Source organism: Anser cygnoides, chromosome 2, assembly GCF_040182565.1.
Source record: "Anser cygnoides isolate HZ-2024a breed goose chromosome 2, Taihu_goose_T2T_genome, whole genome shotgun sequence".
Taxonomy (NCBI): Eukaryota; Metazoa; Chordata; class Aves; order Anseriformes; family Anatidae; genus Anser; species Anser cygnoides.
The window spans coordinates 83,038,152-83,054,090 of NC_089874.1; the positions used below are offsets into that span (position 1 = coordinate 83,038,152).

The 15,939-nt window shown below is 41.7% G+C and overlaps 1 protein-coding gene across 3 annotated transcripts; it reads left to right on the forward strand.

The window, feature by feature from the left end:
- The first annotated feature begins 1,123 nt into the window (after positions 1-1,123).
- Positions 1,124-10,820, forward strand: LOC106048987 (serpin B4-like). Of its 3 annotated transcripts, XM_066992534.1 has the most exons (8): positions 1,124-4,413; positions 5,825-5,943; positions 6,484-6,546; positions 7,123-7,251; positions 7,898-8,015; positions 8,375-8,517; positions 9,316-9,483; positions 9,646-10,820. In XM_066992534.1, the coding sequence occupies exons 1-8, from the start codon at positions 4,338-4,340 to the stop codon at positions 10,048-10,050; spliced, it is 1,221 nt and encodes a 406-aa protein (XP_066848635.1). In that variant the 5' UTR covers positions 1,124-4,337; the 3' UTR covers positions 10,051-10,820. The 3 variants fall into 3 exon arrangements, with proteins under 3 accessions (XP_066848635.1, XP_047932080.2, XP_047932079.1); XM_048076123.2 differs by lacking the exon at positions 1,124-4,413 and having other exon boundaries at positions 4,628-5,943; XM_048076122.2 differs by lacking the exons at positions 1,124-4,413; positions 7,123-7,251 and having other exon boundaries at positions 5,846-5,943.
- Positions 10,821-15,939: the final 5,119 nt, after the last annotated feature.

The following is a 15,939-nucleotide window of genomic DNA, read 5'->3' on the forward strand; positions in this document are numbered from 1 at the left end:
TTATCCAAATACCTCTTGAACACTGACAGGCATGGGGCATCAACCACTTCTCTAGTGACTTTTTGGTTCCTTCAGGCAAGTGACAACTACTCAGCACAAGTTTTTATGATTGGGAGAGAACTTGTCTTCCCTGGTTTGTAGCAATACCTGGAGTTCACCAGGGCCCTGTACCGTGCAGAGCTGGAACCTGTGGACTTCATTTACGCTGCTGAAGCCTCCAGAGGGAAGATGAACTCTTGGGTGGAAAAGCAAACAAGTGGCAAGGAGAAGGCCCATGCTTGGCTGCCTGGGCAGGGTGCATCAGGAGTCACTAACTGGTGTCTGATTCTCTCCCTTTTCTGGAGATATCCATTTTGCTTATGTCTCCCTCTTCCTGAATCAAGCAACATTCAGAAATGCTGTGGAGTGATTCATTTTGCTTGTGGCTACCATAAATGCAGCTTGGGGCATAAGAAGGCCCCTAGTTCCTGGGAGATTTGACTTCACAAAAGCTGCAGAACACTTCTTGCAGTGAAGAGACAATTCTTCCAAGGGAGGTGGCAATGGGAGGACTGTGCCATCATCAGTGAATGGTCAGACGAAAAGCCTAATTCACCTTTGTTTGTTATTTTAAAAGGAAAATTTAGGGGCTGTTCCCTCCTGGCTCTAATACAAAGATGCTAGCCCTTGTCAATGATATATACTTCAAGAGGCAATGGGATTCAAAATTTGAGAAGAAAAACACCAGGAAAATGCCTTTCAGGCTGAGCAAGGTACAGCTGGGACAAGAGCTGTGGGAAGCAGGGGAAAGTGGGGGACTGCTGATGACCTGTGCTCTGCTGACTGCAGGGCAAGTTGTTGTCTGGCACAGGCATAGGGACCCTGTTTATCCAAGCCATGACCCTTTACCCTGTGGACAGAGTGGGCACCTCCCAGGCACCTCCATGACAGAGGTCATGTGAAGGCAAGCTTTGGTACCTCCTTAGAGAGGCCAAGTTATAGAGAAGATTTTGCTGAGGGCCCACCAGCCTTTGCTGAATCTGGCAATGGAGATAGTCATTATCATTTAGGAAAGAGTAAAAGAAGCAGCAAAAACTAGAGTGCAGAGAACAAGAAGGCCTTAGAGCGTCTGTTATATCTTTCAAGGAGCTTAAACCAATGCCCTGAGCAGAAGTACGCTGTGGTTTGAGGAGCATTCATGGAAAAAGAGCAAGACATTTCAAACAGGTTGGTCCCATGGGGTTTACTACCTGCTTTATTTTGCCTTTTTTTTTTTTTCTTTCCCCTCTATCACTTGATTTACTGTATTTTAGAAAAAGCACGGGAATATACTACACTAACCCACTCTCTAAGCTGCATTTTACTTACCTAGAAGGAACAGGAAGTATCAGGAGGCTACAAAAACAGCAAAAAATATTCCTTTCTGGGAACTAATTCCAGTTCATCTCTTTCATTAATTATAATTCAAGTACTGACAGAAAGTGGTCCACTTAAAATGATCCTTCAATAAATGGAGCAATTCAAACTGTAAAGGAAATAAACTCATGAAAATTTTACGACTGATATGAAACTGCCCTCAGAGCTTCCTAGACAGAGAAGCCTACTATCTGATTGGGTTGATACCTAAGTATATGTTAGTAGTGATAACTAAGCACTTCTTACAAAACACTGTTGTAAGCACCTGTGCTTGCACACACACATGCAAATACTTACCCACCCACACGCCATATCAACATAAATGTGAAGGAAGACATATTTTTTTTCAGGAAAATAACGCCAGAAATGTACTACTTCTTATAATTACATTGCTCTGTCCTTGCTGCCTATGCCTTGCTGAAGCATCGTAATGTAAGGACCAGAATTCCTTAGAGTCACCGATGAAATGAGGAGCAATGAGAAGTCCTGGGTTAAACTTAGCTGACGCATCAATATTTTGTGTGTATTTGTATTTCTGGACAAAACTAGTCCAGCTTTTTTTGTAAGCACATCTGCAGCATGCAAAGGTTTGAAAGAAGACTGTGTAGACAGAGAGAGCTTTTCTATGTTTTGCCTCTCATGCCGTGAAAGCCTTCCCCATTTACAGTAGAAATATCAGGAATCCCCAGCAGAGGAACAGACCTGGAAAAACTAAGGAAGGGCAGTTGATACATGGGGAGCTCCTGCTGCGGTGTTTCTGCAGGAAGCACAGCATCCCAGGTGTACCTGGGTTAGTCTGCATGTGATATGAACACACACGGTCTGAGCCACATCACTGCAACAGCTGCAAAGTGCTCAGCTGCAGCATATGCAATGTGCCCACGTGGCATTGTTGTTCTGTGCACACACCAAGCCTGTTCTTCTAGGGTGTCACGCAAATGAAAGCAAACTACTGTTTTCCAACCTGTTAGGCATTCAAAAAACTATGGAACAAATGGCTACATTCCTCTTCTCCATGAAAGACAAAATTTCCAGTTGAAAAAGAGAACAGGTAGGTAAAACTCCCTGGACGGCATCTTCAAGAAAGAAGTCTTCAGAAGCATGGAACTGCAGCAGCCAAAGGGAATTGCCCTACCTCTCTTCTGGAATCATTGCCTTATGCCACAGTTGGCCAAATAGGTACTTCAGTAATTCATATTCTATATTTTTTTTTCCTTTCCGACTGTGCCACCTGCAGAAACTTTAATAATTAATTTATATTACAAAAACATCTGTGTTTAAATTTGGTGGCATAATTTTTAATAGCAACATGCATCAACGTCTTTAGAATTTATTTTTACAGGTAAAACATCTGAAAATTCCTTTGTTTCTATTAGTTTTCTTTGAATAAATAGGTATTTTATTTTATTTTATTTTTAACTTATGTAACAGTATGCATTTAAAATTGTGACTTCTCTGTGAATTCCTGGAGATAAGAAAAAGTTCAAGATCCCACTAAAGGTCCCCTAATTATCCTAACCGCTTGCAACAGACAGGAATGTGATTCGTCATGAATGAAAATTATGCTGCCACTGGGAGTGGCAATGGCTTTATATTCCATTGCTCTACCAGCCCTGACATCAAGCCTTACAGTCAAATTGACACCATCACTCCTGAGGAGAAGGTAACTATCTCCCTGACCTTTAATTCTAACCTTCACATTACAGATGATATATTGAGGACGTGTCTATAAGGATTAATATATACATTAGCGATGTACATATCTGCCTAGCATAAATACACTGTATGTATCACCTTGAAGAAGTAAGACTATTTTCAAGATGCTATGCAATGCTTTGGATTGTATTAAAATTTATGAGTTGTGTGATAAAGCTGTGCTTAACTTGTACCAGGTGTGTTTCTAAAGAAGATTAAAACCAAACCATTTCTCACTTTTTCTGCATGACCCAGGTTGGTAATTTATGAAAGTATAATCTTTCTATACCGGGCTGTATTTTAAATATATATATACTAGTAATTTAATTTTTTCTTAGGAAGAGGGGAAAGGTATCTTCTGCATGGGTGGAGAAAGTTATTCAGATGCAATAACAATCAAAACAAAGGGACCTAGAATAGCTGGAATCTATAAAATGCTGAGTTGAATTTCTGAGTGATCAGCTATCTCTATATCACATTACTGTATGAAAACATAGGGAAAAGACTTTCATAAAAATGGGACTTACTCTATCCTAGGTCTAAGAATGTGAAGAGTTTTGCAGAACATTCAAGAGTACCTCCTAGTAATAAGTTTGATCATAACTGAAGTATATATCAAGGAAAAATGTGAAAGCGACAGATGTAGAATAAAGTATACAGAATAAAGTATATGACTGGAATTTTCCAGTAATGCACAATGTGCCTTTGTTGAAAATATTGCTAAGTCAGCTTTTCTGTAGTTCAATTTTCTGTAGAATGCTTTTTAAGCAACCATCCTTGGAAAGACACGGTATGTGAGGCACAGTTGATTAATATGCACAAAGTTTTTAGAGAGATACAGAGCATAAGATGTCATTAAGGAGAGTAATTAGTAAGTACTATGCCTACATGACTTGAGGCAAGTAAGCTCAGGCCATAAAGTGAGCTGGCACTGTGGTTAGGACAAGGTTAGGCCTGATTAACAAAGTTATAACTATTGCCTGAGATAAGAAACAGCTGAACCTAGAATACTGTTTCTATAAATGTGTTTCTTCTGCTATTCAGGTTGATTTTCAGATTAATTGCTTCAAACTCAATTTCACTGTGAAATCCCAGACGTGGCTAGTCAGGAATCTTGTGCGAGCAATTCAGCCAAGCTGCTCCAGAAAACCCTTCTATGCTCTACCGTAGTATCTAACATTAACAGGCATAAGGACTAGAAAACTAAATCTTTTGTTTCCCTTGTTGCAGGCATTGACAACATCACGATGGGCTCGCTTTGTGCAGCCAATGCCAAATTCTGTCTTGACTTTTTCAAAGAGCTGAGCAAAATGAAAGGGGGAGGTCCCGGTTGACTGGCGGCTAGCCAATGTGACGCCCATCTATAAGAAGGGCCGGAGGGCAGACCCGGGGAACTATAGGCCTGTCAGTTTGACCTCAGTGCCGGGGAAGCTCATGGAGCAGATTATCTTGAGGGTCATCACGCGGCACTTGCAGGGCAAGCAGGCGATCAGGTCCAGTCAGCATGGGTTTATGAAAGGCAGGTCCTGCTTGACGAACCTGATCTCCTTCTATGACCAAGTGACGCGCTTGGTGGATGAGGGAAAGGCTGTGGACGTGGTCTACCTTGACCTCAGTAAGGCTTTTGACACCGTTCCCCACAACATTCTCCTCAAGAAACTGGCTGCTCGGGGCTTGGACTGGCGTACGCTTCGCTGGGTTAGAAACTGGCTGGATGGCCGGGCCCAGAGAGTTGTGGTGAATGGAGTCAAATCTGGTTGGAGGCCGGTCACTAGTGGAGTCCCCCAGGGCTCGGTACTGGGGCCGGTCCTCTTTAATATCTTTATTGATGATCTGGATGAGGGCGTCCAGTGCACCCTCAGTAAGTTTGCAGATGACACCAAGCTAAGTGCGTGTGTCGATCTGCTCGAGGGCAGGAAGGCTCTGCAGGAGGATCTGGATAGGCTGGACCGATGGGCTGAGGTCAACTGCATGAAGTTCAACAAGGCCAAGTGCCGGGTCCTGCACCTGGGCTGCAACAACCCCAAGCAGAGCTACAGGCTGGGAGATGAGTGGCTGGAAAGCTGCCTGGCCGAGAAGGACCTGGGAGTATTGGTGGATAGTCGGCTGAATATGAGCCAGCAGTGTGCTCAGGTGGCCAAGAAGGCCAACGGCATCCTGGCCTGTATAAGAAGCAGTGTGGCCAGCAGGGCGAGGGAAGTGATTGTGCCCCTGTACTCGGCTCTGGTGAGGCCGCACCTCGAGTACTGTGTTCAGTTTTGGGCCCCTCGCTACAGGAAGGACATGGACGTGCTCGAGCGAGTCCAGAGAAGGGCGACCAAGCTGGTGAGGGGTCTGGAGAACAAGTCTTACGAGGAGCGGCTGAGGGAGCTGGGCTTGTTCAGCCTGGAGAAGAGGAGGCTCAGGGGCGACCTCATCGCTCTCTACAGTTACCTGAAAGGAGGCTGTAGAGAGGTGGGGGTTGGTCTATTCTCCCACGTGCCTAGTGACAGGACGAGGGGGAATGGGCTAAAGTTGCGACAGGGGAGTTTTAGGTTGGATGTTAGGAAGTACTTCTTTACCGAAAGGGTTATTAAGCATTGGAACGGGCTGCCCAGGGAGGTGGTGGAGTCACCATCCCTGGAGGTCTTTAAAAGACGTTTAGATGTAGAGCTTAGGGATATGGTTTAGTGGAGTACTTAGTGTTAGGTCAGAGGTTGGACTCGATGATCTTGAGGTCTCTTCCAACCTAGAGAAATCTGTGAATCTGTGAAAAGAAATGAAAACATCTTTTTCTCACCACTGAGTCTCTCAGCTGCCTTTGGAATGGTTCTCCTCGGTGCCAGGGGCAACACACTCAAACAGATAGAGAAGGTGGGTTTGCTTTGCTCTCGTGGCACTCTCTTGGCTGATAGTACAGTCTGATACATTTCCTAAGCTTCCAAAGACACAATATGCAAGCACACATGGTGCCTTAATATATATATATATATATATATATAAAAATCTTGTGCTATTCCTAATAGTATTTTTATTTTTTCCAACTATGTTATAGCAATTGCTCAGTCAATGAATATATTAGTGATAAAACACAACCAACATAGAATCATAGAACATCTCAAAAGTGTTTTGAATGTATCACTCAGCTGTCCAAGGCTCAGAAGTGGTGGTTCCCTTTGGTATGACCTTCTACCTTCTCTGCCCAAGAAGACCCAAGTTCTTCTTTCTCAAGAAGAAAGATTGTGAAATTTCATGATTTCACCCTCTAAAAATATTATTGTTCATTTGCAAGGATCTCATCATAAGGGATGAACTGGACTTTCCCCACTTAATGGGTCTGGGATAGGTCTGCAACTCTCTCTCAACTTTGAGGTACTGTCCCGCAGTTGCATTCACCCAACATTTACTTTGCAGGTATTTCATTTTGGTGAAGTTTTGACTGACACAACGCAGAGAGCCAGATATCCTTCTGAGAAGGTAAGACAGTGGCAGCTCTGAGATGAAACTACAGGTGCTGGTTTGTCAGCTGTTTTCCATCGAACCCATCTCTTAATCAGAAAGCACAGCAGGGTTGACTAGCCTCTCTGTCTGGATTTTCAGACCTGCTTATTAATGTTCTTTTATTATTTATATAAGAGGCCTTGTGAAATCACACTTTTCAACAGCTAAGCCTACTCATTACAGGTTTCTAACCAAAACTTAAAACATGCTGAGTGCTTAAATTTCCAGCTGCAAAGGTTTGTCTACAGGGCATGCCAGAGGCACATTGGAGCTTGCTCCTCTCAGGCTCTAAGCTACAAGATTTTTGCTCAGTGTGCACAGAGCGATCACTGTACAATACAATGTGGTTTGGAAGTGGACTAGCATGGGCCTGAAGAGGAATTATTTTGTCACTCTGTACGTAAGGTACAGGGTTAGAGGTGGTGTCCTGATCCATTTATTCCAACGCCAATATCAGGCTTCTCATACAGAGAGGCTACAACTCACCTGCAGGTGCAGCTTTGCACTAGAAAGTGCAAACTGACTAAGAAACTTACGTTTTCCTGTTTGAAGTGTGAAGAAGCTGGAGGAGTCCATTCCCAGTTCCAGGCACTGTTAGCTGCAGTCGGTGAACCCAGCCCAGGCTGCTTTCTCACCACTGCCAACAGGCTCTTTGGAGAAATCACTTACCCGTTCTTCCAGGTGAGTGTCTGTACTGTCCATTTTAGCAGCCCAGAAATTTACTGGGGAACACTGACAGTCCAGGCAGTGCAACTGCATTCAGGTAATTTCCTCAAGAAACCAGAACTAGGGTGTTTTCCAGAACTTTGCTTTCTAGGCACGGGGAGAAATTTCAAAGCCAGAAGAAGGTGCCCAGCAGCCTGGAAAAGTTTTATAATTAATACAAGATATAAGTTTTACCATGTTTATGCCTATGCAGAGTGAAGCATATCTCATTGTGATGTTATACATCATGGTTAATTTTTCCAAAATAAGACAATTTTTTAATTTGGTAGGTGGGAGAAGACAGGCAACATAACAATGACATACAAGCTTAAGGAAAGGTACCAGGCTTTGGTTTTAGGTATTTTTTACTGTGATGAGACATTTCTGCAGCTCAGTACAGATTGAAAATAAAGAAAAAATACATTTGCAAGCATGGTTTATTATAAATAATGTCTCTCTAAAAATTGTATCTTGAGTTAATTCAAAGATTTTTTTATATATGCCTTTTTTACTCATTTATTTCCTGTTGATCTACAACACATAATTATCTTGAAGCCATGAAATTATCAATCTTATAAAAATTTTCATGTTGTGATGAAATTCTACTATTTCTGCTTTCCAGCAATACTTGGATTCCACGAAGAAGTTCTATAGAGCAGAACTGGAAGCAGTTGATTTTAAATATACTAAGGAAGAAGCCAGAGAGAAAATCAACTTCTGGGTGGAAAATGAGACAAAAGGTAAAGAATATGTGCAAGTTGTTTGGTTGCACACAAACCATTAGGAATATCGGATCTAAATTTCAGTTTCCCTCTTTTTTCCCCAAGGTAGCCATATTTTTATATATTAAACACTTACTGCATAATTTATTTATTTGTTTATTTGCTTAATAGGAAATAAATATAGGAAGAAGCACAAAAATGCCTTGAGTTCCTGGCTTCAGAAGCTCTACATAAACTTTTTGTTATTTATTTGAAGCCACTATACTACTTATCAGTTTTATGGGAGTAATTATTAATAGTTAAACGCAACGGATTGCCTGAAACAAACAAACAAAAAAACAAAAGTAAAAATTCTTCCTAATTCATTATTTTTAAAGGTAAAATCAGAGACCTATTTGCTGCTGGGTCTATTGATCCCTCCACTGTACTTGTGCTGGTCAATGCCATATATTTTAAAGGAAAGTGGGCAGTAGAATTTAAGAAAGAAGATACCAAGGAAACATATTTCAGACTGAACAAGGTACAGTATGGGCAGGAAATGAAGCAGCTGGGGGGATGGAAGTCAGACGCCTGTCTTCTATAACAACAGATGGAAGCTTTCCTCCTCTTTGTTATCTCGAGACAAAACATTATTCTTCAGCTAAAACACTAGAGTCCTACACCTTCTCTCCGGTTTGATAATCAAGTATGTCAATTTTTATATCATTTCACATCAGAAGTGGTTCTTGCATAGATGAGATCCCAGCTGTGCCAAAGTCACTGAGTACATGCTCTGGCTTTGTTGGAGATTTCACAACTAAAAGCTATTTCAAAATAGCTTGCTTTTGGAACTGAATTCGAGGAATCTTCTTCTTTTACTATTTGCAAACAGAAAAACATTTGTTTTCAGGAAAAAAGAAGTGTCTAGAGTCAAATTATCTCAGAGTTCATGAAGAATTTCAATTATTCATGAAGAATTTCAGTTCATGTTTGATAGTATTAATTATTTTATTTTAATCCAGGGGACATTTTCAATAATGTTCATGGATTTGTTTCTCATTTGACATGCCAGAAAAGAAGAAGAAAGTAAAGAGAGAGTTGTAAGTAAAGTAAACTGTCACAAGTACAAACGGAAAAGTAGTTTTTACACTGTTTAAATTGGATAACTTCTTTGGAGCTACAGTTAAGAGACAGGAACAAGTCAATTCTACAAGTACACTAAGCTCTGGTCAGAGTAAACAATGTTTTCTGTACTGAACTCTAATTTCAGCACTGAAACCAGTCACAACCAGGGTGAACATTTCTGTATTTTCTGTTTCATCTGTTTCTTGTGTTCCAGAATGAGAGAAAGACAGTGCAGATGATGTTTCGGGAAGGTTATTTTAAGCTGGCCATCATAGAGGAACCAAAAATTAAAGTGATAGAGCTCCCTTACTTTAATAATGAACTGAGCATGCTTATTCTTCTTCCTGAAGTTGTGTATGAAGACTTTACTGGCCTAGAACAGGTAATACTTTCGTTACTTTCTAGTTACATACATAAAGGGGTGAATACAGAGCAATACTTTAACATTGCTCCAGTATGGTCAGAAAACCATTGGGGAAAACAGAACCTTTTTATCTTTTCCTTTCGTTCATTACAGTGTTGTTATTATCAATAACCCCTACAGCTTGAAAACACCCTCACGTATGAAAAACTAGCAGAATGGACCAGTTTGGATAAGATGCAACAGCTGACAGTGAAGGTATACCTGCCCCAGTTCAAGATGGATGAAAGTTACGTTCTCAACAAAACTCTCCAGGAGATGGGAGTGATGAATGTTTTTGACTGGGGAAAAGCGGATTTATCAGGAATCTCTAGGAAAGATGGTCTGGTTATGTCCAAGGCCATTCATAAGTCATCTGTGGAAGTGAATGAAGAGGGCACTGAAGCGGTTGCTGCCACACAGGTTGTTGCAATGCCTTTGAGTCGCCCAATTTCTTATGAGTTCAAAGCTGACCACCCATTTCTTTTCTTCATCAGACACAACCCAACCAACACCATTCTCTTCTTTGGCAGATATTCCTCCCCTTAAGTGAAAGTTATTTTGGAAATCAGATCTTTCTCCCCACTGACATTCCCATTGGCAATTACAGAGGACAAAAGAGAGCACGTTCTCACAGATTTCGTAAGGGAAAAATTGGAGATCAAAACCTAAAAAGTTTTAACTGTTAAATTCTTAGTATCAGCTCCAGGTATGATTTACTTTTAGGAGGGACTTAATAAATCTGAAGGACAAGCTAAAATAGCCTCTACCTTAAAAAGCAATAGACATATCTTTTCTATTGTTGAGCTTTCCCCTTTCCTAATGTAGTGTTCCTACAATAAAGCTATGATTTTAGTGCCCTAAAGACAGGTGATAGATTCTCAAGCATGAAGCAGATAAGAGGATAGAGAATCTGCATTAGAAGGATATCTGTATGTAATTAGGTACTCAATCTCTTTTGGCTTTACCTACATGAGCTTTGCGTAGATCTCCAGAAAAATGCCATTTTGTATGGGAGTAGCGAAGTAGCACAAGTTTCGTGTTCTGTTTTATCCCTCATCAGAATAAAATAAAAATAAAACTTTTATGGTGATGGTATTTAGGTGGATAGCCTGTATTTGTTCTATTTTTAATAATAAAACCACTGCAAAGTAATTATTAAATGTAGTAGTCTGCAGAACTAAGTGGACAGGCAAATGTTCTATTAAAGCAAGTAAAAATAATGGCAATCATTTCTAAAGTGTCTAAGTAATACTGTAGTCTACCTCCCATTTTTAAATATTCATTGTTCTGAGTATGGGCACAGGACAACTCGACATTAGGAAAGGTAAAACTTGAGCCTCACCTCCTATTTCTCTCTTGCATTTGATTTTATGAAGGAATTAAGAGTGCAGTTTTAGGACATGGATGAGCCAGTCTAAGGCAGCTAAGGGGATGATGATGCTCCCATTGTCTCCTTCCTTCCATGTGTTTCTGCTCCTTCCCTTATGCTGTCATTATTACTGTGTGATGAGCAATTCACTGGGACCTAAATCAAGGGGAAAATTTTTGCTAAAGTAAGCCTGCTGATGACGTAGTCCCTTAAACCACCTCTCAGATGTTGTGGAGTAGGTGGTGGGAAGGCATAGCTGAGGGATTGTGGAGAAAAAAGCAGCCTATCCAATTTGGTGTCACATAATATCCAGAATCCACAGACCCATAAAAAATACCTTTTTTTTTTTTTTAAGGAAAAATTTTTCAACCCTTTGATGACTCACCCTGCTTTTCCTCTTACTCTTTTTTTGGGAAGAAGGTAACTACTGGGAACATACTAGTGTTATTTCAGAACTGCAGATTGAAAAGCTTTCCCAAATGCTGAGATGTGCATGAAAAACTGTAAATTACAGAACCATGCATTTAAAAAATTGCTAAATAAATCAGGCTCATGAGGTGTCTTGCAATTTCAATATGAAATACCGTCTGATACAGTAAAGTTACTGGCAGAGGCAGAATTTTCATATTAATTAGCTGGTAAAAGGTGAGAATGCCAAATACAAGCTGTGGATTCTTCTGATGAAGAGAGTATGTGAAAAATAGCCATGTGTGTTTTTCAGCAACTACCATAGGTATTTAATATATCTGGTTTGACTCAAACATGTATTACTTATGCTAAAAAAAAAGAAAGGTGAAAAAGTGCTAGCCTATATATACTAGTTTGCATAACCAGATCTGTTTTATTTCAGATAAAACTTCAAAGAAAACAGAATTTATGGCATATATGATGAGGGCAAGTGCTGTAAAATATTATTTTGAAGAACATGAGTCTCACAACAGGAAAAGGAATTCTGTCTGTGCACAAAAGAGAAGTATGACTGAAACAATGATTGCCACTCACTTTACTACAGCAGAAGTAAACACTTATGATCTTTGAATTTTTTAAACCTTCTCCAGGTATATCTAGATAATCTCAAAACCAGGAACAAAATACAATATAAAGAAAAATTATATCTTCTCTTCACATAATCTTTTTTTTTTTTTCTAGTTGCCTTGTTAATTTAAGAAGAAGAATAACAAAGCATTGAAACAATGTGAAACTGTTTTACTCTTGGCTTTATTACATCAAACTGAGCTGTTTCTAGAGCCAGCCAGCTATGAAGGGGCATAACGGACTGGTAGATGTGCTTGGCCTCCTCTTGCCTCGGGTTGCTGTGCACACACAATACACATTGACATACCAGCTACTATGAGCTCTGAAGGGCAGCTTAGACATTAATTTTACCCCAGGCCAGACACACTGACTGTCTGAGAGATTTTATACAAGGGGCTGGTTGACTTCAAAGTGCTAGCACCAATACCAGCTGCCTCAGACTGTGTGTGTGCAACAGAGAGCTGATCATCTCCAGCACGACAAATACCATGACAGAGTAAAAAGCATCTGAAATCCTGTAAATGTGGCTGTTCTGGCCACATCTTGGTTCATTAAAGGCCACTGAGAGATGCCAGAATAGCCTCTGCTAAGTGTGACATAGATGACCAAGCTATGGCATGAACAAGTCCAAAGCATAAGCAAACATTACTCTCAAGCCCATCACTGTATCTGCTGAGCAACCACAGGAAATGAAATGTGAAAATCTGAATGGAGAAATGTTAGAAAGAGATGCTTTTTCTACTGCTTAATATCTCCTTGATTAAGCCAACATTGGGAAAGAAAGGCAAACCCCATGAACTGGTTTAGGAGCAGCTCCACGATGGACTGCCTGACAGAGGAAAGGGCATCAGAGTCCTTGCTGACCTCTTTCCTGGGACAAAAACAGATCTGGAATGGCGTTTAACCTGTTTGTCTTGCTTACACACATAGCTTTTCCATTTCAGGAGGCACCTCTGACTTCCCCTGGCCCAATGCCCTCTATAAAGTTACAAAAAAGCGCTTGTCCATTGATGACTACACATGGATAGCCCATTGCGGTCAAAATTTTTGGCTACTCACAGGCTGCTTCTGCAACCAGTTTTGCACTAATATTCAGTGTAGAAAAAAATGCAAAACAAATCCAAGCCTGCATGGTGGCAGACTACTCTCTGGAGAAGGTATTCTGTCCCATCTCTGACCACTTGCAAAACCAAACTTCATCTCATCCAACTGCTCATTCACTTTGGGTGTTTTAAGCTACCTTGCCTGCTTTGATGAAATAGTTTTTCACATCAAGAAACCTAGTGTCATTCACAAACTGAGCAGGGAAATGGTACGTTATCAGATGCTCAGCCTACCTGTGTGCAAAACTGTTGTAGTGGTTGTTCTGTTGCAGAGGTAGAGTTTGCAAAGAAGGCAAATATACTGGCTGGGAGACCACGTCAAAAACACCTTCATGCTCTATGCTAGAGGAGACGGTGCAACAAAGTGTGGAGAAAATCTTGGACGTCAGTCAGAGGTGAAAACACTGGCCATCTGTGCAGGGCTGGTTGTGTCCTTCAGGTGCGTGCTCCACAGATGCCCACAGAGGATACACACACTGAAACCAAGCATACAAAGGAGTGTGGGTACCCAGAAAAGCTCTTCAAGGAAGCCTTGAAGGCGTGTTTGAATAACTGCTTGACCTGTGGCTGGAACTCTAATGTGAATATGGTAGCATAAAAAAGACACACTACACACTACAGCTCTTTGCACACAAAACTTGAGTCCTCAGGCAGGAAAAGTTTGACAGGATAAAGTTCACAGTATCACAGTATCACAGATTTCTAGGTTGGAAGAGACCTCAAGATCATCGAGTCCAACCTCCGACCTAACACTAAGTACTCCACTGAACCATATCGCTAAGCTCTACATCTAAACGTCTTTTAAAGACCTCCAGGGATGGTGACTCCACCACCTCCCTGGGCAGCCCGTTCCAATGCTTAATAACCCTTTCGGTAAAGAAGTACTTCCTAACATCCAACCTAAAACTCCCCTGTCACAACTTTTGCCCATTCCCCCTCGTCCTGTCACCAGGCACGTAGGAGAACAGACCAACCCCCACCTCTCTACAGCCTCCTTTAAGGTACCTATAGAGAGCGATAAGGTCGCCCCTGAGCCTCCTCTTCTCCAGGCTGAACAAGCCGAGCTCCCTCAGCCGCTCCTCGTAAGACTTGTTCTCCAGACCCCTCACCAGCTTGGTCGCCCTTCTCTGGACTCGCTCGAGCACGTCCATGTCCTTCCTGTAGCGAGGGGCCCAAAACTGAACACAGTACTCAAGGTGCGGCCTCACCAGAGCCGAGTACAGGGGCACAATCACTTCCCTAGCCCTGCTGGCCACACTGCTTCTTATACAGGCCAGGATGCTGTTGGCCTTCTTGGCCACCTGAGCACACTGCTGGCTCATATTCAGCCAACTATCAACCAATACTCCCAGGTCCTTCTCGGCCAGGCAGCTTTCTAGCCACTCATCTCCCAGCCTGTAGCTCTGCTTGGGGTTGTTGCGCCCCAGGTGCAGGACCCGGCACTTGGCCTTGTTGAACTTCATGCAGTTGACCTCAGCCCATCGCTCCAGCCTATCCAGATCCTCCTGCAGAGCCTTCCTGCCATCGAGCAGATCGACACACGCACTTAGCTTGGTGTCATCTGCAAACTTACTGAGGGTGCACTGGACGCCCTCATCCAGATCATCGATAAGGATATTAAAGAGGACCGGCCCCAGTACCGAGCCCTGGGGGACACCACTAGTGACCAGCCTCCAACCAGATTTGACTCCATTCACCACAACTCTCTGGGCCCGGCTATCCAGCCAGTTTCTAACCCAGCGAAGCGTACGCCAGTCCAAGCCCCGAGCAGCCAGTTTCTTGAGGAGAATGTTGTGGGGAACGGTGTCAAAAGCCTTACTGAGGTCAAGGTAAACCACATCCACAGGTTTGTGGATAGTTAAAGCCATACAATACAGACCATTGAACAAGACGGGAGGAAAGCTGCTTACTGTCTGTAGATTTTCCCATCCCATTGTTGCTATAACATCCTCAGATGAAAAGCTCATTCTGAGCTCAGAAACTGAAAGCTACCCCAGTTATCAGGGTCTGCACAAACATGCCTAAACTCCAGCAAAACAAACACACCACAAAGGGTAAAGTAACTTCTTTTCCCCTTCACCAGTGGGTGCAACTACCACTGTGTGTTCTTGCCTTAATATGTAAAAATTAGGGTTTTCTATTATTCCCTCCCATGGCTTTTACAGAGGCTGGATTCATTTCTTTAGTGCTCATCAAGTCTATTTTTCAATAAAGAGCAATAACCTTTTACAATTGAGTTATATTTGATATTGTGCATTATGATTGTCTAACAGACCATGAATGTTCCTTCAGATAGATTCAGTAGTTTATTTACCTGTCGTAGTTAAAAGGTAGGTATAGAAGATCTATGAGAATGGCCTGTGCATGTACAACGGGCCTTGTTTCTGTGACCGGTGGAGAATGAAAATTAAAAGCACCTCCAATCATCCTTTAAATTCTAATGGCTGGTTAACATCCATTTCTGAATATCTGAATACTCTGGGATCTGACTTCATAAAGCAGCAAACACTTTTTGACTGTTCCTCAAATCTCTTCCTCTGCCATGCCCACAAGCTAATTCATCTCAACACTGCTGCTCTGATTTCTTTTCATCAGAATGAATTTTCAGTAAAATGTGCTTTCTCCTTACACATGTATGCTGTATAGCCTTGGGCTTATATCTGATACAGTTTTACTTCAAGTGAAAAACTGAGTGAAGAACAGTCTATTCTCAGCTATAGCTGCGGGTGTTCATTAATGATGAACTGTGGTGTTCCTGGCCCCATGGCAGAGAGTTGGAACTGATCCTTAAGGGTCCATTCCAACCCAAGCCATTCTATGATTCTATGATAACTACATCTTATTTTCTCATAATATTTTAGGATCCTTAGATTCATCTGACTGTGAGAATCACTCACTCTGATGAGTTTATTAAAATATAAAGTTTAT

Bases quoted from the DNA above. Each gene is read 5' to 3' on its own strand.
- LOC106048987 (XM_066992534.1), top strand. From the start codon at position 4,338: ATGGGCTCGCTTTGTGCAGCCAATGCCAAATTCTGTCTTGACTTTTTC. The intron at 6,547-7,122 runs GTAAGACAGTGG...TCCTGTTTGAAG, and splicing joins CCAGATATCCTTCTGAGAAG to TGTGAAGAAGCTGGAGGAGT. The intron at 8,016-8,374 runs GTAAAGAATATG...TTATTTTTAAAG, and splicing joins GGTGGAAAATGAGACAAAAG to GTAAAATCAGAGACCTATTT.